The following is a 26,955-nucleotide window of genomic DNA, read 5'->3' on the forward strand; positions in this document are numbered from 1 at the left end:
AACAGGATCAGAGATTCACAATCCTACTGACAGTGTCATGATAGCTTTTGACATTTCAGTTAAAGAGCTCCTAGGCAGGGTATGAAGAGACTGAGGACTGCCAGAAGACAGTTCTGAAGTTAAATGTCCATCTCTGTATTGCTGCGGAATTTAGGTCCTGATATATGCAGGCATGCTTTATAAAACTGCTGCTCAAGGAAAAGCTTACCAATTCCTATATTTCAATTTCAGTCCTGTGATCTATAGGATCTATTTCCGACGTTGAAATTATTTAGATTGTGGATTCAGTTATTACTCTGATTTGTGATATGTAAGCCAGCTTTCTGACAACTGATTGGTAATGCAGCGTTTCAGTAAAAATTTTATCATCAGGCTTCAGATGAAACTTGAAATGACTAGAAATCCTCCTAGAAAGCAATGTGGTACAGAATCATCAGTATCAATTTAATATTTTTAAGTAGGATTTGTGGATATGAATGACTTCAGCTTGATATGCAGGACTCTAAGAGATATTGTGCTACTCGAGGGAACTGTGGTACAGAGATAAATACCAAACACAGCTCTGTCCACAGACAGAAAGGTCCAACGTAGATAACTCAGCCTTAACTCCTCTCCAGATTGCCTTCTGCCATTCTAAGTAATGCAGTACATATTCAGTTTGTTGTTCTATATCCCTTTTAGTTACTCTACAAAATTATTACAGTTACATCTCAGTCCAGAACTGGATGTAATTCAGTGATAGTGAACAGCCATAGCTGTTGCTTAGATATATAAAAATGTATACAGAAATCTGGGCTTGTTAGCACTAAGGAACTATAGCACTTATTTAAAATACTTCTAGATAATTTAAAAATTACCTTATTGTAGTGATCAACCTCTATGTTGGTTTCAACCTTCATTTATAGCTATTCTCTCATTTCTTTCTCATGTACTGCATATTCTTTATAGAGGATGCTGATGAATGTGCATTTACTTATTTTCTGATTGAAACTATTGTGCTGTCTTCGAGTATGCACTTTGCCTTTAAAAGGGAAAAACAAAAGCTCAGAGTTATGAGTTTGACATTTTTTATTTCTTGCTGAAGAAACAGTCCTTATATGTGACTCTATACAGCTTATTTAATGTGGGCAGAATGTATGGCTTAGATTTGAAATCCAATTTGACAACAGCAATGAGAAATATGTAGTATATTTTAATGTTAAAAATGTAATTCAAAGGGGAAAAAAATAGCAGGAACAGAATAAACAAAATCAATGTGACTTTTCCAATCAAACTTCATTACTTTCAAGGACTGAAAAAATGAGGCCTACAGGGTTTAATGTCCTTTTAACCCTCTAATCTGTCAAGTCTTGTTAGAATTACTCAGCCCTGTCTTCACATGCAATCTTAAAAGATTGTTTATTCATCTCTTGTCCTTACTCTAAAGTTATCACCAATATTCCTGTTTTATTTCAAAAAGTCATTGAACAACCTGAGGTTTTGAAATTAATGTTTTCCTTTTGCAGTTTATTTAGGGCGTTTTCTAAAACTGCATGGCTTGGGAACTGTTGTTTTCCCTTGTATTTTAAAAACTGTGTGTGTTGTCTTCCGGGATGTCATGACTCATTCCGTGTTTTTGTTTTCTTTTGAGCATTGTGGCACCTGAGAAAATCAGAGCCTCTGCATAATGAGAAAATAAATACACATTCACAAGCAATAAATTATTGATCTCAGAATACTTTTTTTGAGGTGTTTGTCTAATGAAACTTTCTTTCTGTAACTGAAAGAAAAGTAATTGAACTGAAAAGCCTTGTTGTGAGTTATTAAAGTTTAAGTTGCAGGAGAATGGGAGTTTTAAAATACTTTTTTTTTTTCTGTGCAGTACCATTGCAATAATATCTGAATGTATCCCAAACACAGAGCAATAATTCTCTCTCCCTACATGTTCTTTAGAAGCTAGATTGGCTTTCTTGTCTTGTATCTGGGAGTTGTATCATTTTCTGCCAAAAGCAGTCCCAGGAACAGTAAATGGGCTGTTGGAGCGAGTTCCTCCCTCACCTAAGAAAGAACAGCACATTGTATCCCTTGGTAGATACCTTCTGGGCATTGTATTATTTTCACATGTAGCCTACAGATGTGATTTCATACCTCTGAGAATACAGTATGCATATTTAAACAAGGTGCCATGAGAAAGCCAATCTGTACATTTACAGGAGGCCAGCTGCTCAGCAGTAACTGTTTCAAGCCCTTTTCTTTTCCTAGTACATGTGAAATAGATAGGTGAAGCAGCATGTGAAATGGATTTCACCTCGTAGCTGAGAAGGAATAAACTACCTTGTATACTGTGTGGTAAGATAAGAATATACATATGGCTAGCTTCTATAGAGTAGCTGATTAGTTAAATTCATGCCTTGGCTTACCCCATAGTAACTTGATCCTGTACCTGTCCCTTAAATTTAGGTCCAGCTGCTGTCAAAATCTTATGTCACGCTGATTTATTGTTTTCCTGTCTTCCTACAGTTTTGTGGTTCAAAAGGGATATTGCTTTAGGGCGAGTTGCAGGATCCTGCCACAGGGATACTTCTTGGGTGGCAAGAGACAAGTCCCGTAGGGACCCTGAATACCAGGAGAGAGGCCTCTCTTCATGTGGAGCGTTGCAGGGAAAGGAATAGCAAGTTATGTTTGCATGACAGCATCCAGAACCATTCGTCCCTGTTTCTTGGGCAGATTCAGGTGAACGTAACTTTTTCTTGTTCTTTTGCTGTTCCCAAGCCTAGAAGTTGTTAATGTAATCTCAAAAGTATGGGCATAAAGACAACCTGGGAAAATGTTCCTTTAGCAACGGTAGGGTTTATTGCAGAAGAGGTGTGCTACTTTTGCCTCAGTTCAACTTCATATATCTTCTTTTCTCCCTCTTCCTGTGCTGGGCAGGCAAGATAACAAGAGGTAAAAATTTGAGGATAAGATTTAAAGCTCTGTAATAATAGTGCTTAAGATTGCACTGCCTTATTGACTTTCCTGCTCGTTCATGATATTGCATAGGGGAAGACACATGAGCATTTTAAAGTAAGGTCCTCAATTGCCAAATCCTATCTGAAGAACAGAAATGGACACTTTAAGGCCAAAACATTGAGAATAGAAGTTGCTCCAGAGTGTTCTCATCCTCCTCTAAAACAACTTGAAGGTAGGAGAGGAACATGCACTAGTTGAGCAATAATGAGTGTGGGTCGTAGAGGAACTCAGCAGGATAAGAATGGGTATTGCTTTTTCCTCAGCACTCTGGCGGAGGTAATTCACCAGAGGGACAAATGTCTGTTCTCTGTGCTGTGACCTGAAGTCGGGCAAAGAGCATATGCATTGACCTGCATAGGTAGTGCTAATGGCTACTTATTGTTAGAAAAATAATGCCCTTTTTAATCCATTTTTTTTTAAGGGTGTGGGATGTGTTGGTATTTTTAAGCTTGCTTCTTTTTTTTTTTTTTAATTCAGCACTGAACACAGTGTTGGCTGTTCCAAGATGAGCAGCAGATTTCCTGTTGGTGATGGCAGCTGTGCTAGTCACTTTATTTATGTATTTCTTCCTTTGCCTAGTCAAGCAAGTCAGAGGATATCTCTGGCTGCTTCTCTGGCTTCTAATAATTTAATCTGTTTATGCAAATAAAATTTTGTGTTTCTGCTCTTACATTTGGGTTTATTACTAGTAACCTATGATGGTAGTCTGGATACAGGGATCCTCTCTGAGAAATGGGGTAAGACTGGAAGGGAGAGTAGGGGAAATCATAGTAATTCTCTGTTCTAATCTCCTGAGTGAGACAAGCTAGAGATCCCAATGTCAAGTCCAAAATTTCCTCTGAAACTTCTACATATCTCAGAAAATGAGTTTAGGTTGACTGTAAGTGCTGGTGGCTCCACCACAACTCTGGGCAAGATGTTGCTGTAGTTAATTATCCTTTGGGTTTATATGATAGTTTCACTGGGCTAGCCCTTGGCTAGCAGCCAATACAGCCGGTCACCCACTTCCCCTCCACCCCCAGGGCACAGGGGAGAGGATTAGGGGACAAGGGTAAGGAGACTTGTAGGTTGAGATAAGAACAGTTTAATAGTAGAAATAAAAGAAAACTTAAAATAATACTAATATTAAAATAGGAGAGATAATGATAACAGAAATAAAACATACAAATCAGTGATACACAGGGCAATTGCTCACCACCCACCAACCAAGCCCAGCCTGTTCCCAGATAACAATCCTGGAGGAGTCACAATCCCGAACTGAAACGGCAATCCTGGAAGTGTGAGAGCCCGAGCGAAAGCCAGAGAGAGCTAAAAGAGGAAGAGGCCCTCACTAGAATACTGGGCATAACGTGATATGATATGGAATATCCCATTGGTATATCTAAATGCCAATTTAGCTTATTAATTTAAATATTCCTTGCCCTCCCTAGATCTTGCACTTGTAGACTAACAGAACACAAAGTCCTTCAACTTCCAGGGACAAAAGTGAAAACACTGGTATGTTATCAGCGTTTCTCTCATAAGAAATCCCAGGCTGAAACCAAAACGCAGCACAATTCTAGCTACTAAAAAGAAATTCAGCTCTGTTCCAGCTAAAAACCAGAACAGTTTAATAATAATTTTAAAGCTTTGTTTCTAGTTTGAACTTGTCAAACTTAAGTGGTCAGCTGTGGCATCTCATAGTGTCTCTTCTTTTTCCTGATTAAAGAGCCGCCTGTTATCAAAATTCTTTCACATGTGCATAAATGTATATATTATTACCATCTCACTTCTTAAATTCTTGGTTGAATTAAGCAGGATGAGCTTTCCTGGTGTTCAAGGCATGATTTTTAGACCTTGGATACTTCTGTAGTTATGTCTTGCATAAGAAAGTCAGATAGTGACATAGCATATCACTAAGAGTCTGGCAGGTGCTGTGTACAGAAATATTTTCAGCTCCCTTCATCTTTTGATATTTATCTCCTTGTACTTCAGAGGGTGATTTACCACTTAGCTGCAGACCTGCATGGAGCTGCTATAAAATGACTGTCTGCTATGACTTCTAAATTCCCTTCAGCTTTTACTCCCTGAAGTGTAACCAACCATCTCTATTCTTAGTTGAACAGTTCCATATGGCACCAAGAAAAAGTGCGTTGTCCAAACAACTGACCAATCTATGCATTTGTTATATAACGTTTCCTTGATTATATTTGTTGTTTTTCACCAAAGAGGCTTGCTTATGCTTATCATTTAACAAAAATGCTCAGCATATTCTCATATGACTTCCAGTCACTCCTTACACCTTTATATATAACAGTTGCCTCCTACTTAGTTTTCTTTCTACTCAGGCTGGGAAATTGTCCCTTTCAAAACACTGTGTTACACAGAAACTATTTTTTTATCCGCACAGGGTGAATTAAATTATTTTATAATCAACTGAACTTCAATTCTTGATTTCTAATTGAAATCTAATATACTTTTACCTTTGCCTAGCTGCTGTGATTTTTTCGTAAGTTCATCAGTTGTATTTTTCAGAAACTGAAAAGATATTTTGTTGAGGAAAACTAGTGGTATGCATTCCCTTCCTGAAGTCTTTCTTCTCACGTCATACTTATGTTTGAAAGGGCTTCTCATCGCATTCCTTTCTAATTGAGCAGTCTAGTGCAGATCTGTATTGATACCAAGACTGTAATGTTCCTGTTAATACTTTGACCCATATCTGCTCTAGATGAAACAAGCAATAATAGTAGTGTCTTTATTGTACCACACAACTTGCCAGTTTCTTTTGTCTGTTGCAATGCTTTTTAATGTTGAAGTAATTAGAAAAATTCTAGTAGGCTTCAGAAGTCGTATTGAGTCGCACTTACTATCAGAAGTGAATTTTTCTGACTCTTGTTCATTGTCCAGGTTTCCACTATTGGCGTCTAAACAACTGGTTAGTTTTCTTTGCATCCCTTTACATTTTCATGTTTTAGTTTTGAATCTTATATTCAGGTAATGGCATCATATCATACCTTCTGAGTGTTCTCCCTAAGGAATACTAGTTGAAAGCCCTGCAGAGCAGTCTAATTTGATTGCTCTCCAAAACGTTAGGTGGTCCCACTAGAGAAACTTCCATTTGTGGAGTGGGACAAGCAGTCCAGAGGATACAGCTTACCTAGCCAGTGTTTAATCTCCTGTGTCTTCTTCAATCTTGTTTCTCTCATTTGGGCATCAGGAAGGGTTCCCAAGCTGGCTGTCTATCTTCCGTTTTCAGGAAGCTTTAATATCTTAATAAATATTACTGAACTTGGCCTGGGTCTACTACTGCATTGTGTTCTGTGAAAACTGGGCATCCCTTCCTCAGTTTTAACTGTAGGAAACAGGCTCCTTTATTGCTATCACTTTGTTCTCCAACTGAATAGGCAGTTGCCTTGTCTGAAAGTGAGTGTACAATTCTCTTGCTCTTCAGGATCAGTGGTTGCCCATCCAAAGGGTTATTTTTTTTTTCCCCTAGCAAACTGTTGACTCTTCACTGTGTGGGAAACCCCTGTCTTTGTACAAATAGCAGAAGGTGGTATGTCCCGTGCGGTAGCTGGTAGTTGGGTCGCTCTTAGCTGTCATTAGTGGCTATAGGGAGCTGTACCTTTGGAAAGAAATTCGGTGTTTCCTCTTGCAAAATACTGCAAAAATTGTCTCTACCATCAGGTTTACCTCTTTGCTAATGTAATTGCCGCGAGGGCAGCTATTCTAAGTGTAAGTGGAGTCAGTCTGGATACCATTTAATGATTCATGTCCTAGAAAAACATGGTTTTCCTGTTTCTATAGTAGAGACATTATTTCTGGCCGTCTGCTTAGAGCAGTGGCTTAGTGTTTGGGAAATGCTTGCAACTCAGGCATCTGCCTGTTTTGTTGTATTTTGTTTTTGTGTGTTTTTTTTTTTTTTTTTTTACCATCTAGATTTCTTTCAAACAAAAAAGTATCCAAAACGGGGAAAAACCCCAAGCCTGAAACTTTATTCTTGTATTTCTAGGGTAAAGATTAGGATATAGTTGCACAAGGCGCACATCTGTAATAATAATAATAGTAATAATGGTGATAAAAACCAACAAAATACCAAACCCACCATTCAAAGGGAATAGTAAATCAATGGCTTACTCAACCCTTTTGCATGTTTTAGCATGTTTTCTTGAGAGTTTTATTTAACGTGTGTGACTTTCTGCATGTATACCAAAATATTATTCAAAACAAAGCTAATAAATACAGAGGCAGTATATAAAAAAGAGAATGAGAAACTTGTGTACTTTATAAATCAGTTTTCCTATGTCAAAAAGTACTCAAAGCACTTAGCAATCTGAAATTATTCCAGCATATGGAAATAAATTGGTCATAAATGATCTCCTGAAATATTAAAATGTTTCAGGCGTACTTTAATTAAAAAAAACAAAACAAGACACAAACACAAAAAACCCCAAACCAACCAACCAAGCAAAAACCCCCTAACCACCCAAAAACACCACCACAAACAAAACTCCATAATCTCCAAGTTCCTCATGTGCTCCTTTTCCTGCTGTCCACTCTCCCTAGGGTTTGTCATCTTGTGCTGTCAAGTGGGTCATAAGTCATAGCAGTGGTGATTGTTTCTAGGTCAGATGGTAACACGTTGGGAAGAGTAATTTTATATGAAGCACAGAAATAGTATTTTACAGTAGGAAAGTACTGACTTGCTACACATTACTGCATTAACTTCACACCACAGACTCATTTCTTGAACTGATGGTAGTGATGTGCCAGTTTCACAGCTCAGTATTGTTTGAAAAGAAGAGGAAGGGAAAGGGGAATTTCAGGTTACACATTTCCAGAGGTGGTAGGGGACGGGACTGTCCTGGTAGTTACCCTAGCTGTTCTGTTATCTTTATGGCTTATTGTACCTGAGGCCCTTAACATATTTGCACCATTTTTAAATTGTATTTTAATAGTTCAAATTGCAAAACCAGGCTAATCTACTCGTTATTAGCATCATACTAAGCTTAGTATTACGCATCATATTAGTATCTGAGCAAGGACATGCACTTTCATAAAGTTAAGCTTTTTTTAATGAACAAGTTACCCTTGAAGACTTTTCCCACCACTCCTTGCTTGTGCCTGTTAGAATCAAGAAAGGCAACTAGTAAAAAAGCGGTGGTAGGGAAGGGAGGCATGTTTTTAGGAGAAAAATGTATACATACACACACTAAGATCCTGTAGATCATGTGATTTAAATGTTACAAAACTCCTAATAATACTTTGGTGCAGGTAAAGTTATTCTGTGGGCTGATGGTGACTAACATCTTTGTTTTCCATCCTTCCTAGAAATTAAGAAGCCACCAGTGGCCCCTAAACCAAAATTTGTGGTAGGACACAAGGCGACGCCTCCACCTGTTGCACCGAAGCCTGATCTTGTACTTTCTGGTGTTATACAAGCAGCAAGGAAAACCAAGCCAGCAATTGCACCAAAACCAAAGGTTCTCAAGAGCTCATCTGTTCCAGAAGTTAAACCTCCATCATGTACACAAAAAAGCACAAAAAGCTTTGAGGAGCACAGGGGTGATTCTTCTCAAACACTAGACCACTTGAACTACAAAAATGAAGTCTCAGAAGGGAGTACTAGTAACACAGCATATATTCTACCAATGTCATCTTGCAAATTTGAATGCCTTCATAAGCTTGGAAATGGGGACAATGCCTGTAAAACTCAGATAATTTTTGAGCACTTTGAAAACTTGGAGAACATCAAAGTCAATGAAAAAACTGCACTGGGGGATAGTCACAATGAAAAGTTGGCAAATAGAAATCAGGTGGTTTTGAAAGCCAGCATTTTGGAAGAGAAACTTAAGGATGTGCTAACTCATAGTGTATTTCCTAACAGCAGTCCTGTGAGGCACAGGTATGCAGACAAACTTGACAAAGCGGATGGCAGCAGTTCCAAGAATGATGTTAAAATAGAGTTTGTGGAACTTGTACAGTCTTCGTCATCTTCTGAGGTAGCTAAAGGGAAGCAACAAAATAATGACAGTAAGCTCACTGCTGATGAGTTTCAGACGTCTAAAATTTGTCCTAGTTTGACTGAAAATAACCACAGTTGCTCTTGCCCATTGGACCAGGAAATCCTGGAAAATGAAAATTTAAGTAGCAATAGTACATTTTCAGGGGAAATGGGTATGAAAGTAGATGCTGATAAAACCTCCTCCAAAACGCTTTCAGTCCTGACCTCAAAAGTGCTTCCTGTCCCTAAGCCAAGAAAGCCACGTGCTGCTTGTCTAGTCCGTCAGGATGGCATAGACTCCACAGGAGAGGGAACAAAGGAATCATCTAATTCAGAGAAAGATTCCTTTGGGCTTGTGGAACAAAGCTTTAAAAAGCCCGCAAAAATTAATATCCTTGGTCAAAGTGTTTGTTATAACAATACAGAAATGCTTCATCCTGAAAAATGTGAGGTAACTCAAAGCAATGCAGACAAAAGGCATCGGGTGAAGGAATCTGCTACAGAAGAGTCAACGTCACAAAATCTTTTGCCTCAGTTGTCACACAAAATGTCTGATTTGGTGGAAAGTGTTGAATGTTCTTTAGATGCAGACCATAACTTAACTAATGCCATGGATGAGATGACAGATGATGCCAGTATGCTAGATGCTGTGGACAAAAGGACTAACTTTGTCAGATGTGATACTTTGTCCATGAGTTTGCCAAAGCAACTCAAATTAACTGACACTCAGCACTCATCTGCTTCCAGTAGCCTACATGTTTCCCCACAAATATTGGAAGATAAAGAAGTTAAAACAAAGGATGAAAGTTCTCCAAGAATTGTTCCTAAGAAACCACAGAGGCACACCCTACCAGCTGCTGGCCTGCTGAAAAAAGCTGCATCAGCAGAGCTTGTAGAGAAAAGTTCTTACACCTCCAGTGAGGACAAATTAAACAGTGCTCTGGAAGGATCTTGCTTCACGTGTCCACCAGCCAAGGAACAAGGCCCACTGTCATCCTGTGATGTACCCAAACGTTCTTCTGAGAAACCTGTCTGGAAGTTACCTCATCCTATTCTTCCATTTTCAGGAAATTCTGAATCATTAAAAACTGCTAACATTGCTACTAGCTTCAACCACTTGACTGTTGTGACAAAGCCTAGGGCCAAATCTCTCTCTTCTGTGGACATGGATAGGACAGACAAGCCTTGCAAAGACCATCAGAAGAAAAATAGCTTGAAAAAGTTTCTCAACATGAAACTGTCAGTTTGCTTAATGAAAAGCGACTTCCAAAAATTTCTGTCTAAAGGCAGCCAGTCAGTGGATAGTACTATTGCCAGCCTTTCTGCTGGGGATGGGTATGGAATTGGTAGCAACCGGAATATAGCATCTGTAGGCAATGAAAGGAAAGCTAAGTCTGCCAAGGCACATTCTGTAGAAATAAATAGTCCAGCGTTACAAAAGAAGAGACAGAGAAACAGAAGTCAGCCTGAGATGCGAAGTAACCAAGGGCTGGAGTCTTTTGGCGGGCATGTACTGTTGGGAGAGAACTTGTCACAACTGCATTTGAATTCTGTAACCAGCACTTGTGCTCCAGAGTATGAGAACGTGCGTCACTATGAGGAAATACCTGAGTATGAGAACTTGCCTTTTGCTGTGGGTGCTGGGAGAAATCTCTGTTTTGAATGTCAGAACTCCAGCAGCGTGGAAGACCAGAGCCCTGGCTTCTATGAGGTTGAGGAGCCTTGTGAAGCTACAAGCAGGCGTTTGAGACTTGGCAGGTAAAATAAAGAGAAAAGACAAGTTAAACAGCTTAATTGCAACTCCGTTGGTTGAAAACATGTTTATATGATGGCTTGAGAGAGGCTATACCCCTTCTTTTAAGTGTCAGCAGGACAGTTGTTGTGGAATATCTTTATATGCTTTTGCTGTTTTGAAAAGTCTTTGCACTTGGTACCAAGAGTGAAGAGGAAAAATAAGCTAGTTATTTCTCATATATGATAAAAATTTGTGAAATGAACATATGTGCTTTTCCAGGTTTAAAGAAAATCAGATACAGTCATGTATTTATATTCAAGAATACTTAAACGGGGAGGAATGAACCTTACCACAGTCTCAGGATGAGCTTGAATAAGCATCCGTAAAGTGCATAGTTACTAGGTTTGTAGGGGGAATCAATATACTTTTAGATCAGCTAATAGATCTGGGAAAAGCAGGCAGGCTTTTGAGTATGCAAATTCTTCATCAGGTCTTGAAAGTTGTTTGGATATAACAGAAGATATTCCCTCTTCCTGAATATAATGAGTCTTCTGTATCTCCCTGTGCTCCCAGCAAAGATAGTAGTAGTGCATGAGTTCTGCACGAATTTTACTAAAAGACAGGGTTTGGTGATTCTGCAGGTTGCTGCTGTGTTTCGTTGTCTCAGGAGGTGGTGGAGACAGATAATATCAGCAAATTCAAAAAGTGATTGGACTGATTCACAGATATGTCCAAAACAGATGCGTAATGGAATAGGCAGGAACAGATCTTTTATCATCAGTGATACTGGGATTGTGGATGCTGGGGAAAGGAACAGGCCACAAAGAGTGGCCAGGCTTGTTATGTTCTCCCTAAATAGCATCGCTTACTGTGTCTGTCAGAGCGTGGTAACAGATGAAATGTTGGTTTGACCCAGTATGGTATTATTAACTTCAGTTAATCAGTTGGTCTTGCAGATCCTCAAGATTTATCTCCAACCGGCAATAAAGATTTGAATGAAATATGCAGCCTGTATTCTTCATAGTCCCCAGCACACCTCTTTACACTGTTGAGAGTATATGTATATTAACAAGAATAAATGATCTAGCTTATAGAGAGTTTAACTTCATTTTTCACTGAGAGTTACTCAGCTTCATTTCATTTTGGATGTCTGTGTAGCAAATGTGTGCTCCAATGTTTATAGAGTCGATATTCTCAACATTGGACTGTTTGATGGAAAGCATGAAGCCTTATAATGGGAAGTAGGATTTCTGGTTATGAGCTTGGTATTGGCATATTTATTCATGTGGTTGTTGAGTATTTTTCTTGTTTGTAGTAGGGTGTTTCTTGGTTTTGTCATGGTACAGTTTAAGTTCCTGATAGAGTATCTTAATGTTTTAAATCTAATATTTGAGTATCTTTTTGGGGTTTTTACCACACTTTCTTAGTACTCCCTTGAATTCATTTATCTAAGAAAGGTAAGACCAAACTGTTAAATAAGGATATATTTTATGTGTTTATGCAATCTATTTTGGTTTGTGTTGTGGTTCTGAGTCAGTTGAATGTATGTCTTTGCTTTAAAGAAAAGGACTGTTTTGGTCTCTGAAGCATGGTAGGCATGAGACTGCACTCACTTCTTGAGTGAAATTCTGTAGTTTTCTTACCTGGCTGAGTGTGAGAGGTTTATAGTTATTCCCTCTCCACACAAACCTTCCCCAGTACTAATGGTGTTTTAAGGGTTTAAATTATCTCTTGCACCCGGGCACATCTGCAATTGCAGCTGCTCCCTAAGCTGGATGTTCTTAACATAACTGGGTTTTTGTTGTGTTTTTCTTTTAAAAGCACCATAGGAAACCATATCCAGAACCCTTCATGTAAATGTTTATTTTAAACTAGATTACATACTCAGAAACTACCTTAGGAAACAATTAATGCATGCAGTTACTTCAGTAGATCTCAGGGAACAAAGAAATCCCTAGGAGAAAAAGGGACACAGTGGGGCAATGGTCTCCTGACCTGGATCAGCTGCCACTGGAAAAGCAGGTACAGGTACTTGCTTTGGCTCTGGCTTGGGAAGTGTAAGTGTCCTCACCTGGACAGAGCCAGGCAGGCAGCTGCTCCAGTTTTCCCACTCATTCTTATCTCAACTCCTTTGAAGCTTCTCTATCAATGTCGTCTTACCTTTTCTGCATAGTCCTTTAAGAACCTTTTATCATTTCCTGAGCCAGGTGGTATTATAAAACCGGTTAGAAAAACAGTGCTGATGTTACTGAAATAATTACCGCTCGCATTTTCCCCAGCCTGTTGGAACACGCACTCAGCTCTTTTTCATAGATCATGGCACGTGAAACTCCTGTAATGTACTGCTCATGGAGATCTCAAAGCAAGTTATCTTATGATTAAAGCCAATGTACAAATGAGATTGTTCTTCTGAGAAATTAATAGACAGATTGCCTGCACTTCTAGTCATGATAGCTCATGTGCAGTATATTAAGTCTGAATACCAGGCTTGCCATTACGAGGAGAGTTCAGTGGTGTCTTTACCCCATGTTACATTTCTCTCTGGAGGAAGAAATAAAATTTTCATAATGTATCCAGTGCTTTGGTGGTTACTGAGGAATTTCCTCCTGATCCCATCTGGTGAAACCAGTATGCTTTAATGGAGAATAGTAATAGCTTCTGACACTCTTAACCTAACTTTGTATGTCTTACTGAATTCGGAATTGTTTTGTTTGCTTGGGCCTTCCTGCAGAGATTTGAATGCAAATGGCAGGCCTGAGTAAGTAATAGTGATTATTAGTTGTCACTTACCACTTGATTTTTGAGTTATTTGATTAGCTTTGAAAGGAAGATAACCAGGGTCCTGGTATGGTGTGTGAACCGCTGAGGTGGGACAGGCGCTACTGGTAGGAGACTCATGGTTTTGCTTGTGTTAAGTATTTCAGGGGAATATTCTCAATAAATAAAGTAATGACAGTACCTTAGAAGCAGATAATGCATGTTTCGTTTCTGCTGTAGAAAAAATAAGTCTCTTGAAATATTTTTTTTAAGGATTGTTTATTTTGTCCTAGTCTACCAGTTTGACTACCAATTTAAAATGGATAATGAAGGTGAATGCATTATTATGAGGGCTCCATAAACAAAGTGTGTGAAAAATAGATGCTGTAGGACAGAAAATGTACTGTTAAATGTAAAAGAAGTTTTAAATATTCCAGCAGTAGATAACAACAGAAAAAAGCAGCTCTTTGGGTTTGGGGTTTTTTTTGAGAAATTAATGGTTCAGGCCTGAAAAGTGAGGTGAAAAGTCACTGCTGCTGGTAATGCCACCTTTCATTTTAATGTTGTCAGAGACCAGTGGATGGAGTGGTTCTGTTTTGAAGTAACAGCATTTTTTTTAAAAGCCCCTAATGAAAGAGAAGTATTTATGCATTGGTTATCCTCTTTTTGTGACAAACCTTTATTCTGAGGACAGAAAAATCTTCCTTAAAACCAAAAGTAAAATTGACTGTACATTTGTCCAGTAATCTAAAGATGCAAAGGAACAGTGAATGAACCTTGTAATATGTGTCACGCTGCATAAAACAGAAACTGAAACTTTTCTGGGTATTGTGGGCTTCCTTTTGGTATTTGTTACATTGTTCTAGGCAAGAGATTTGTACTTCAAGTTGAGTGAGTCTGCTCCTTCACCATTCAGGGAACAGCACACTGTATTTACTAGCTACTTTTGAGTGTTCCTTCAAGATGTTGCAAATGTACATTGCTGCTAATTAATTTAGAAGAAATTTATATCCATGTTGTTGTGTTTCTGGCTAGGATTTTTCTTTGTAAAGGGCTGGGGGGGGAGTCCCATGTTACAGCAATCCTTTGAGATCTTAATGTTGGTTTAATTAAATACTGCTTCCTATTTTTACCACCCCTGCTGATTTAGAATAATCCATTGGTTTTCCAGAAATGAACATCTCAATGCAAAATGTAAGTTTAGTTTTCTGGACTAAATTCTACTTTAGTGACTGAGTCCCCAGAGGTCAATTAAGTGTCCATGAAAACCTTAGTGGAATGTTGAATTTAGTATTGAAATCTGTGTGTTTAAGCACTTTGCTTTGATACATATTCCTCTTTGATGCACTGAACTTTGTTGGGATTGAGACATGCTCCTAATGAGCAGTATTGCACCAGATAAATGTGGTGTTGTTTAGGGACTGGCTACGTTAGGGAAGGGGGTTTATTTGCAATTGCAAAAATCCCATTCAAAAACATTTAAAGAGAAACACTAAATTAATAAAGTAGTGCAGGGTCTAAGTAGCATTTTAAAACACTTCTCAAACACTTATGCTGAGATTTGAGTGCACAAAATATATTTTAGGTATTGAACGTGTTATACATTAAAAACCACATTTTCTTTTTACTGAATTTTATTGAAGGATATAATTTCCTGGTAAGCAGAGGCCAGGTATGTAGATTTTTTTTATTTATTTTAAATTTCATCTGCTTCTTAAAGATGATAATGTATTAGTTTCTGATCTGAAGAAGGCAAGTTCCTTTTCCTCCATCAGCTCTGCAGTCTTGTCCTGTCTCCCAATCTCTCCCTGTGCTTCTAGCTGGCTTCTACCACCTTTAGTTGTACAAGAAATTCTTTCCCTGTAATTGTGCCTCAGATTTTAATGAAATAGCTTTGATAATATGCTCTTTAGGTTTCCTATCAGGCTTCATTATCTTCAGTTATGTGTTATCACCGGCTTTCTTTTTGTATTCAGCTTCCTTGAGCCTGCCTTTTTCTTTTCCCCTCCCTACCTCGCTTTCTCACGTACATGTTATGCAGCTGGAAGGCTTCTGCCAGCTCCGAGGGCTTGTCAGTAAAGGGTGAGTCAGATGGCTCAGACCTCCGCTCCCCGCGAGGCTCGATGCAAAAGCCCATCTGGCAGTTCCCGCTCTGCTGCTTGGGAGCAGGGAATGGAGAAAGCAATTCTTGGCTACTGGACCTAAGGAATATCTTGCTGACTTTTCATGTTTTGCTTTTACAGACTATGGAGAAACAAATTGTATAATGAAGTTAGGGATGTCTAATTAGAGTCCAAATCAGTGAGAAGTAGTAGTACTGTGGCTTGGGAATATTGATGTCCTCGAGGACTTTGGAAAGGAGCTGCGTGGGGATGGTGGGACCCTCATCCTGAGGCTGTGCACTGCTCTCCGAGTTCCTTCTCTTTCCCGAGGGTTAGTCAAATCACTGATCTTGGGGCTAGGATTATTCTGTCTGTTTTGCAGTGTCGAGTTAATTAGTTTATACTACTAGGTTAGCATGTGAAACTACATGAAAGACTTGCAGTGGTTTTTTTTTTTTTCTCAGGAAAGCATATGGGGTGTTTTGTGGGGTTTTTTTTCTTTCCTTTCAAGAATCTTTATGCAAGTCAGTGTCTCCATGCTCTGCTTTTCCAGTAAGAGAAGTTTTCCTTACTATTAGAATGGCTTTCAGTCATACAACTTTTTCATTTAGTCTGCTATACCACCTGAAATTAAATGCAAATATAAGAAGATATGCATTCTAGGAAAATACTTAGATCTTCTAAATCTTCTTTTTTAAAAAAAAAAATCAGAATAAACAGGAATTTTCTTACTTTAAAATAGTATTGATACATTCTCATCCAAATGTTTGAGATGTGCTGATTTCATCTGTTTTGATGTTGGGAAAGATTCTGGGGTCTAATGCTCTCCCTCTACAAGGAAGAAGAGAAAGGAGTTGAGCTGCATTTTTCCAATACAGAGTCCATTACTCTAGTATACAATCCAGCCTTTAAAAGGTTTGAAAGGTCTTATGAAGTGAAAACAATTGTGAAGATCTCCAAGACTGTAATGAAGAGAATTTTTGTTTTCTGAGTGGCTTTGGTATTTTTTTATCCCTCTTTTCAAGGGCTCCTCGTTGATTCTGGTAAAAGAAAGAGCTGCGTGAAGCAGGTTGACGTGGACACAGCACACAGAGAAACTTTTGACAGAGTCAGAAGTACAATAATGAGAGACTCCTAATTTACCAGATGGTATTAAAAGCGCTTGACGTTATCTTTTTACCATGTGTAGCTGGGGCTGAGTGTGTTTGTGAGTATGCAAGGGAGCAAGCAGGCAGTGGAAGTGGTGACGAGGCAGGTGCTGCTGGGGTGCGCTGCCTGGTACTGGGTGAACCCCTCCACAGCCCTCCAAAACGTTTGGTGGTTACTTCTGTCACAGTCTTGCACAGTCTAGAAAATTATGGCATGTTAACCATGAAATGCATGCAGTTCTTATGCATTAAAAGAGACATTTTGAGCATAAATGCGATGTTTGTTAAGAACCAAATGATAAACTGCTATTCTTCATTTCCCACCAAAGAAGGTCTTGCCGCAGATGGCAAAAATGCCCTAACTGTGCTATTCCCATCAATCCCCATGGTACAATACAAGGATGTCCTCGTCCTTCCTCCCAATGATGTCGTGTCAGCTCTCGCCTTCAGCCAAAGGGCAGATTAGTGTGATGTGGGGGAGCCTGAAGTAAGCAAAGCAGCACATTAAAACCCCGTGTCCTTTAGCTTGCATCCGAACCCCCCTGTTTACGGATAACAAGAACTCAGCTGTCATGCACTTTCATAAATTTATCTCCATTGCTTTATCTTTTTCTTTCCTCTTTTATTCCATGCTTGTTTTTTTCCTAATTTCGTCATTCTTGTGCATTTCCTTTTTCTTAAGATGAGGGAAGCTAAGTTAATATTGTGTATTTATCTCTGGATGTCAGCCTTTCTTCCCTGCCTCCAACACGCGCACTCTGTCTCCGGTTGCCAGCTGTGGTATAAATTGCAGGTTAACAAAATGTAGCTCCAGAGAGTATCTCAGATGTAGAATAAAGAGTCAAATGTGACATGAGAATTGATGAAAGACCCATTTATATGCTCAACAACAGCCTTTTCCTGTGAGTTATTTTCAGCAGTGGCTCAGGAAGCGTGTTTGTGAAGCTCTGTAGTACTCTGCTTTGTAAGGTGATATTTTAACTGCAACGAGGTCTAATGTAATTGTTTATGTAAAACAGAAAAATTTTCTTGGGGCATAAAATAAATGTTGGCTAAGAAAGCAATCAAAATATTAACTTTTAAAACCGAAACCTCTCTTTTTTTTCTTTTCCTTTCTTTTTTTTTTTTTTTTTAATGGGGCTTTTCTGTGCTGAGTGTGGAAACATCTGAAGCATGCATGTGTATTTATGTTGAACTTTCCAAGGAATTGAGGAATTGTCAACAAATGGTCTCACTGAAGATGGCTCCTGTGAGCATGAGCGGCTGCCTGCAGCAAGAGTGGTCCTTTGGCGCCTCTGGTCACGGGAGCTCGTGTTTTCAAATTGCAGCTAAATATGGAGATAATCGGAGAGCTGTTTGCACCGTGCTTTTTAGAATCATGCAATGAAGTATGCACACAACTGTACTGATTATAGTATGCCTGAAGTAGGGTGACTGACAGAATGGATTGCTTAAAAAAAAAAAAAAAAAGTACAAAATTGGTTGTATGAAACACATATGACAAATTTCTTGCTTATTTTTTGCTTAGAATGCAAGTCAGATTTTTTTTTTTTTTCTTCTTGTTGTGGAAAGAAATAAGTGCTGTCTTGGCCTGCAGATAACAAGTGCTAAACTAAATGCTGCTGGCTGCAAATGCTAGGATAGCTTAGTTCCAGCAAGTCAGGTGTTACAGGTTGCAACATGCTCAGCCAAGTATAGAAGGAGCTGCCAGTGGCATGATCTGACAGGCTAAATGTGGTGGCAGCTCTCTCGGCGGTGGTTTTGATATCCTCCTTGCCCAGAAAACCCAGGTGTGAGCAGGGAGCGCCAGAGGTAAAGACAGGGACAAAGAGGGGAGTTCTTGGTGTTTCTCTTGGCAGGAGCAAACTCCCAGCCTTCCCACCTGGGCTCTTTCTGCAACCAGCCCTGTGCCCGCGAGGCAGCAGACAGCTTTCGAAGTACCAGCAGCTCTGAACCAAAATCCATTTAAAAACAGTTGTCTTGAGCTTCTCTTTTGGCAGTGTGTCATGATCATCAAGGATCCTGACTTCCTGTAAAATACATAGATGCTTATGCACGCGTACACTACATATCATATTGCTTAAAATAATTCTATTTGAATTCTTAAAGTCTTTAAATTGCAATTTGAAAAAGTAATCTGATGTGCACAAATAATTTTCAATTGCAGTTGCTTGGCTGGATGTGGGTTGTTTCTGTTTTCTAGCTGTGATTCTTGAGGAGTGTTTATGTTTGGAATTGTATCCTTAAAGTTCCCTAACCAGCCCAGAGAGAATACAGCACAACAGTTTTAAGTGATGCAAATAATCATGGATTCACTGGTCTAGTTTGTTTGCCTCTTGTTTTGTGGTGGGTTTTTTTGTTTATTTATTTGTTTGTTTGTTTTTTGCTACACAGACTGTTGTAGAGGTTTGTGCCATTTCTCAGCCATGTCACCTACAAAAGCTCACAAAAGGAACTAACGAATCTCACAGGCGTGATCTGTTCAAGTGGCCTTAAAGAATATAAATAAAAGGGAGATCAAGATTTTACTGCATGTCACGTTCCTGAGCATCAGACCAGTAAAAACTCCAGGTCTATTGCCTTTTTTGTTGGTGGTCTTAATAATATGAAGAACTTATTAAAATCATTGCAGAAGACCAAATGGCGTAACTTTAACACTATTGTGTAAAATACTATTTGGGAGGACACCTTGCTGTGTCTCACTCTCTCACTGTGAAAAAACACCATTTTTGGCAGAGAAGCTGAAGCCAAAGCAGCTTGGCTGCAATAAGGCAACCAGTCCCCAGTGCTGGCAGCCAAGCCAGCACTGCAAGAGCCGCAGCGGGATCCAGCAGCCTTTCTCACACTGTCCACAGCACCTAAAGAGGAGAGACATGCTTTCTGTCTGTGTATCTATCATTAAACCAGAGAGGTGACCGATGCTGTAGGAATAACTCATTTAAGTAAGCCACCTGGTCCAGGCTGCATTGCATCCTTGGTTACTGCTTAATGGTCCGGTATGTCTGAAGGAGAAATGAAAAGCCAGAGGGACATGAAGAGGGTGATGAGGGAGGGAATTTTTTAGCTATAATGGTAGATAGTCACTGTTGTTCAGGGAATCTGAAGTTTAAATGATGAGGTGAATATGGTGGGTTAGGGTCCGGGTACATGTGGAGGGATATGAAGTTCATCTTTATGCTTTCCAAACTGGATTGCAAAGAAGATGTGCTGATGTTGGTTGTGGAGCTGAAGTATTGCAGCAAAATGTAACTCATCCAAAAAGTACATTAATCAATGCCTTTATTAATCTTACTGATCACTAATCCCATAATATGTTTTCTCAGAACTTCCATAGGAGCTCACTAGTGATCTTGGTTAGTATTCACTATTATCTTTGTGCTTTGCCAAGTATGCTTGCTTTTTAGAAGTGATTTCTTTTTTTCCCCAAAATCTGCAGTTGAACTATCTTAAATAAAAAGTATTACATTAAAGAAAAAGGAAGATCACTAAACAAACTCAAGCAATTATTAACCAAACAATAATTTCACTTTTGCTTTGGCTTTCCAAGAGCATCTTCTGTTGTCTTGAACACCCAAATCAGATAATTGCTTCTTAAATTGTTTCAGGTTATTAGCTTGATTTCTATATTTATATGTTTTATATTCTTCTCTGAAAAGAGAGATTCTGAATTTAGATATGACCTAACAGAAAACATGCCATAGAACTTTTTTATTTTCTTTTTTTCCTTTAGTCTTTTAAATCTTTTATCCTTGGGAATTCCCAGAAGCATACAGCTAAACTGGTCATTGAGGCATGCTGCCTTACCTACAGCTATTACAAGTATGAGGTGATGGGAAAAAATGTAACAGCCTCATCAGCTATTGCTTCCACAGCGAGCCAGGGTGCTTTTAGGCCTTAAAAAAAAGGCAGCTGAACATGCCATAATTATTGAAATAGTTTGCAGGGACTGATGATGTTAAAAACTGAAAATGAATGAACCAGCAATAGTAATTGTTACCTCTCCAGAGGAAAGTGATACGCAAGCAGCTCTGAAAGGATTGTGAATGCTGTAACAACACAAAAAGGATATGAGATGAAATATTATAGTAGAATATACTTATTGGCTCTCTGAAGTTTTGGTATGTATTTTTTGGTTGATTAGGAACTTTATTGCCTGTATGTTGAAGGTTTTCTTAAAAAAGAAACAAAAAACATCCACAAAAAAATGCAAAGAAATACTGGAGGAAGAAGGTTAAATATACTGGGGCATTCCTACAAAAAGTGGAGTAGAAAAGACACTCATTTTAAAATAAGGAAAGGATGAGAAAATAATTTAGAGTGTTGTATGCAAGCTTCTGCTCATTCAGCATTCCTATATATATTTTTTAATTACTTACTGGAAGAAGAAAAAGCATCTAAAAATAATTAACATCACAAGGAAATGTGTGTAAATCAGCAGCATGGATGAATCTATTTTAACAAATACTTTGGAACTGTGGAAACTTGCTTTTTAGTAGTTACGATGATGCTATTACTTGAAGTAATTCCAATATGCTATAAAATACTTAATGTTGGGACATTCTGTGGCAGAGAATCTCTCTGAATCATCTTGGTCAAGCTTAAAATACTAATTGCCTTTTAAATGGATTGGGAACAGACTGAAATGTTAATTGTGACTTCAGGCTGCAGTGTCCCATGCAGTGTATATATCAACAGTACCTGGAAGTGAAGCCTCAGGCTTAGTTTCTATCATAATACAAATATGCTAGTCTGAGCTAGTCTTGGTCATCTTTTGAGGTCAATAAGAGGTTTTTTTTGCTCATTAGGATTAATTTTTCTGTCCATAATAGATTGATGACAGTTCTTAAGTTTTGACAGTTTTGTCTTGCTGTATGCCTGACTAGGACTGGCATGTTTTGTTTCATTAATATTTCACTATTGGATTAGGAAAATACAGCACAATGTATATGCTTCATCCCATAAACTGCTCATTTTGAGGCAACCTAATGATCCCTTCATTTTATGTGTCAAATAAAAAAGCCCCACATCTATATTTAGGTAACTTGCTCACAAGATACAGCAAGATATTCTTACTCAGTGGGCAGCACAGTGAGTTGGCAGTGATGGTGTTTCACATGACTGATAATGCAGAAGTTTCTTTTGGTAGTGCTATGGGTAGGACAAAGAATTGTGATGAAGAGGGAACAAGATAGAGATAGTTCACAGTATCCCCAAAATACCTATCAGAAGAGCTGCTTAAAAATAACCACTGCTGCATGCCTGTGGTATTTTGGAAAAGGGGAATTGGTATGTGGTAGAAAAGATTATATTTCTTTAAAGATTTGCCATTATTTCCAAACTCATTTGGAGGCTACAAGGGATTTCACTTTGTGCAGAGATGATTTTGAGAGCTGTGTACACACTTACAGTTTAGATTACTTTAGAGATAAAAGTATAGAAGGAGTAATCAGTAAATACAAAACTATTTTCTGTTTCAACAGAAAAACCATAGTATTTATAATGAAAGGTTAAGGTGTAAGGTGCAAGGAGAGTCACATGTGTTCCAGCACATAAAGGCAGATCAGCACAGTGACTGAAGAAGGGGACACAACCGCAGATACCACCAAGAGTGCATCTGTGCATGGCTACAGTATCGCATCTGATCCCCGACCTGGTGGCTTGTTTGATTCTGGAAAATGGGTTGGTGTGAACTGGTTTTTTGATCATTAATTGTCAAATCATCCTCTGTGGTTTTTCTTTAAAAACAAAAAAAAACAAAAAAAAAAAAAAAAAAAAAAAAGAAAGAAGAAAAAAAATTTAAAACTACCAAAAAAACCCCTCAACAAAATGTATCAGGTGGAAAAACCTGAGGGCTGTGTTAGGCTGTGAGCTGAGCAAATACAGGATAAAAATGTATAGAGATTACTCTGAGGTCCTTTGACTGGTGGGGCAGATATTATAGGCAAGATTTAGTAGATGGTTCTCTCAGCTTTCGTAGTTTCCTTTACAGGAATAGTAGGTGCATACACACCCCAAAGGCAAGAAAAGGGGCATACTGTGTAAACATTGCTGTGATTCCCAGGAAGAAATGTATTCAGTGAGTGGCTCTCATCTATGGACACTTACTAAACATCCTAAATCATCAGTAGTTAATTATAAAAAACTTTTTGTAGTTTTTTACTGAAACTTCGTATTAGATAAGGTGATTAATCTTTCATTTAGAAAATTCTTTACCCAAACGCAGGCCAGCTAGTTTGATCTTCATCCTTCAGTGGTGATAGGGTTATGTTTGTGCAAGTAGAAGACAGCCTCACCTCGAAAAATGCTTGTTTCTGACTTCAAAAAGGGCAGGTTTTATAAAATTTTGTGCTGGCACAGTTAACCTGAAATGTTTAAATGAAAAATGATAGCATAGTCTGGGAACAGGCATTCTGTAAAACATGCTTAGGCAAAAGAATTGTGATTTCACAAGTGTGGAAATAATGTTTCCTTGGTGGGAAGAAATCCTAGTTTAAGGGAATTAAAGCAGCAATTAAAAAAATATTAAAGATAGGAAAAAGGGTGATAAAATGTCCATTAACAAAAGTAAATGTTGATAAATAAGCGACAAAAAGGGAATTCCAGTGGGGTTAGAGATAAAGTGCTCAATACATTTTGCAATGAAAAAAAATAAAATCCTAGATCAGCTATAGATTCAGTGACAGAGGTGTATGGTAAAACTGTAAATAATACAGTAAGGGAAGGAGCAGGGGGATTATGTGTACCTCCTGTAATGCTACAGATGAAATAAAGATATTTGTCATCTATAAAATAAAAGGATATGAGATGGCATCTGCTAAAATAAATATTCTGAAGCCAACAGGTCATTTGTGAATTAGATAGACTAGATAAAGAGTTTTCTGATTTACTGAAGTCAACAAGTAACTGCAGAAGTCTTGGCATCCTGCTAGTGTGGTTCCAGGGGGTGCTCCATTGAAGAGCTGCTTTTTTGCTTTCCTGAAGCTCATGGAGGCTCGATGGGAAGTGTCCCTGGCGTGCTCTCTGCGCTGTTGTCATCAGCACTTGTTTCTCTGGTGACCGCTCTCTTCCCACGTGAAGTAGATAATTTACAAACTGAAATAATTGGGTGTCTCTCTGCACCCTGGGTGCTGAATTCTTGGTTCAGGGTCTCGTTTGAACATGGTGATGAGCTTGCAATTGCCTTTCTTCCCCCATGCCATTCAGTTCTGGGAGACAGTAACTGCTTGGGTGTTTCCCTGAGTCCTTCCTGTGTTGTCTTAATGGAACCAAGCTATTTTAGTCTTTTCTATGTCTTCATGGCTGACCAAAGTCTGTCCTCAAGCCAACTAATCTTGTCTTCCTCTCTAAATATATTTCTATTTGTGATCAGCATTTGTGTGTTGTTTTTTTTAACTCTGCCTTGAGCACTGAATAATCAAAACCTTGCTGTGGCTTCTGGAGCATCCTCACACAGCCAGTATTCCTTACTTCTGCTATTCATGTTACCGGCAGCCACCTCCTATGGAATCCTTGCTGACAGGTTTTTTTTCTGGTAACTACCACGTTTGGAGGTGATGAGTCTGAAGAGTTGCCCTCCATCCCTGTGTTTTTGTGATTCAAAGTTAGGAAAAGGAAAGATGAGTGGTAACCATTCCTTGTGTAGGGAGGCAGAGGGCAGCTGTATGGAGATGTGTTGGCTGCACATCAGGTGTGTTGATCAGCACAATGAGATCTCTGCTGGCTGCAGCAGGTTGGGGGTGAGAGTTTCTGGATTTGATCTTTGTTTTGTAGGGTAGCTAATAACTTTTGGCTTATACCACAGTAAGCCTGTGGCATCCCAGCATCTTTTTGCAGGCCTTGAACACAGATTATGTGTATTTAGACACAGCTTTAGTCTAACTGGCAATTATCAGATATTTTTAAAAGATATTTAAAAGTAGGAGCCCAGGGATTTGCTGTGTTTCTATGTAAATTTACCGAAACTTCAGGCTCTGTTTTCTTCTTTATCTTTCTTTATCCCCTTTTTTGTTTTCTTCTAGAATTGCATTTCTTAAATCTCTACTGAAATTGTCAAGGCTAGTTAGAGGAAGGAGGTTGTGTGCCAGTCTCATGCAATTTTTGTGTTGCAAATACAACTAACGCTAATGAAAAGAGACCTGTGTAATCATTGTACAGCAGCAGAACAAGCTTATATTTTATAGGCTTGACAGCTGTCTGGGAGGTGTGTATCTTGGGGGGATGGGAGTTTTTAATCACAAGAAGTTCTGCTTTCTTGTTTTTAAGAAGAATTATTGGACAGAGCCGTTATAATATTGCCATCCCTCATGCATTTGTTGAGCATACCGATTGAGAAACAACCCTGTATATATGCATGTATCTAAAATGTCAGACAGAAAGCTCCAGTCTGAGTACCATATTTGGAACAAGTCCTGATGCTACAAGACAGAGAGCAAAACAGTTATTATCTTTCTTTATCCTTCTGACACACAGAACAAATGTTGCCTTAAACATGCACAGAGCAATAAAGGAGTGGATTTATCAATCTCTGCTGTCAGGCAAACTCTGATGAACAAGAATAACATAAATGCTCCAAAGGTACTGTGGCTTTTGCATGCTGTCAGTGAGCATTTACCAATACTAGGATAGATAAAACATTGCAGAGTTACGACTCCACTGTGGAAGAGCCTACCACTATCATCATCTTCAGGTTACCCACTACTGTTTTCAGTGTTTCTGATACCAAAGAGACCGTTTATTGTGGCGTAAACCAGAAAGCTCTCTACATGAATAAAACATGGTATGTTTATCAACTATACATATTTCAATTTTAGGTCCTTAGAAGAACACCATGATCATGTGGTAATGGGAGATCTTCAGTCAGATGAAGAAGATATCATGAACAGTTCTGATGAAGATGATGACACAAATTCTGATTCCAGCAAAGGGGAGCCTGATCCTCAAGAATATAAACAGGTATCTTTTCATCTTTATCTTCCACAGCTATTCCTCACTCTTGCACTATTTTGTAAGTTGTAACCTGTTGAGATATTTTCAGATAAAAGGCATTGAGTCAATATAACTTTATATATTTCTTTTTGTCATTCTTATTGTTTAGTGGGGGTTTTTTTCCTAAAATTTTAATTGAATATGTTTACATTAGCGTGACATTAAGAGGTCAAGTTTAGAAATACCTCACTAGAAAGTGTGTGTTGCCTGGCATGTTTGTTCTTCATCTTTCGCTGAGTCATGTAGTTGTAGACATGCCTACCATGCCCCTCTAATACAGCTACATGCACAGATGTATGTGTAGACATCTTCAGTTTTGAGACTTGTAAATACCTTTTAATGAGACTGTCTACACCTCACAGATCCTAGAGTGCACAACATTTCTTGTGCACTGAACATTTAAAATCAAGCTTTGATTTGTCAACCTTGGTGAAGCCCAAGAAAAGGTGCCAGGTGAACTTTGTAAGGTCTGAGAAGGTCCTTCTGAAAAATCTCTTGGAAGCTGTACTTTTGCCTTGATGATCCTACTTCAGGGGTCTTGGCCATGCAGCAAAAGCTTTGTCCCAGTAACTGCCTCTGTGCAGACAGCTTTCTTGCGTTTGCAGGTTCTGCAGACTAACCTGCCAAATCACTGCTTGGCACACAGAGGATGGGTGACTGAACCAGTTTTTAATTCTTCCTTTTCAATGGCAGGAAACACAAAGGACTCAACCTGCCTTTTGGCATTTAAGTTCCTTAGTTCACTCCTTTGGTGCTGAGGAGAGACTATTGGTGTGTGCATGAGAGGCCTGTTGTCATAAGGTTGCAGAGCCACCTCTATGGCCCTTGGAGGAGTGTAAACCACACCTGACTGTTGGCATTGAGGTCTGACCTTCTGCTAGCTTCTGCGAGTGCTACCTTGGAATAATTTTCCCTATTTTAACCTTATTTCTTCTTCAAATGAGGAGCAGGAAGACAACTACTTAGAATTAAATTAATTTCTGAGAGTCCTATCCCTCTCCTTGGGGATACCCACTTTCTTACTCTGAGCCCTGAATGCCCTGTCCATAGGCCAGTGCCTCTCCTTAGCACCAGTCCTGGCAGCTCTGCTTCCTTTCATAGTGGTTATATTTCTTTTCTTTCCTTAAAAATTAATAATAATAATTTAAAAAAAAAACAAAGAGACTTTTCAGTGCTGGAAGAGAAGACTTGATGATGATGTGTCAGACCTCAATGTCACTTAACCAAATCTTCTGAGAGGAATAAATTGGGGGA

At 38.7% G+C, this 26,955-nt stretch overlaps 1 protein-coding gene across 1 annotated transcript in view; it reads left to right on the forward strand.

Annotated features, from left to right (window-relative positions):
- Positions 1-8,301: 8,301 nt before the first annotated feature.
- The window catches only part of LOC104525691 (FYVE, RhoGEF and PH domain-containing protein 6), a gene marked incomplete at both ends in the record, with an annotated part of 20,982 nt that continues 2,328 nt past the window's right edge, over positions 8,302-26,955 (forward strand). Inside the window, 2 exons of the mRNA XM_010168911.2 lie at positions 8,302-10,732; positions 25,527-25,668. Of these exons, the coding sequence (XP_010167213.2) occupies positions 8,302-10,732; positions 25,527-25,668 (2,573 nt within the window). The remainder of the gene's footprint in view (positions 10,733-25,526; positions 25,669-26,955) is intronic.

The sequence above is a fragment of the Antrostomus carolinensis genome, unplaced genomic scaffold (genome assembly GCF_000700745.2).
Source record: "Antrostomus carolinensis isolate BGI_N321 unplaced genomic scaffold, ASM70074v2 scaffold12965, whole genome shotgun sequence".
Lineage (NCBI taxonomy): Eukaryota > Metazoa > Chordata > Aves > Caprimulgiformes > Caprimulgidae > Antrostomus > Antrostomus carolinensis.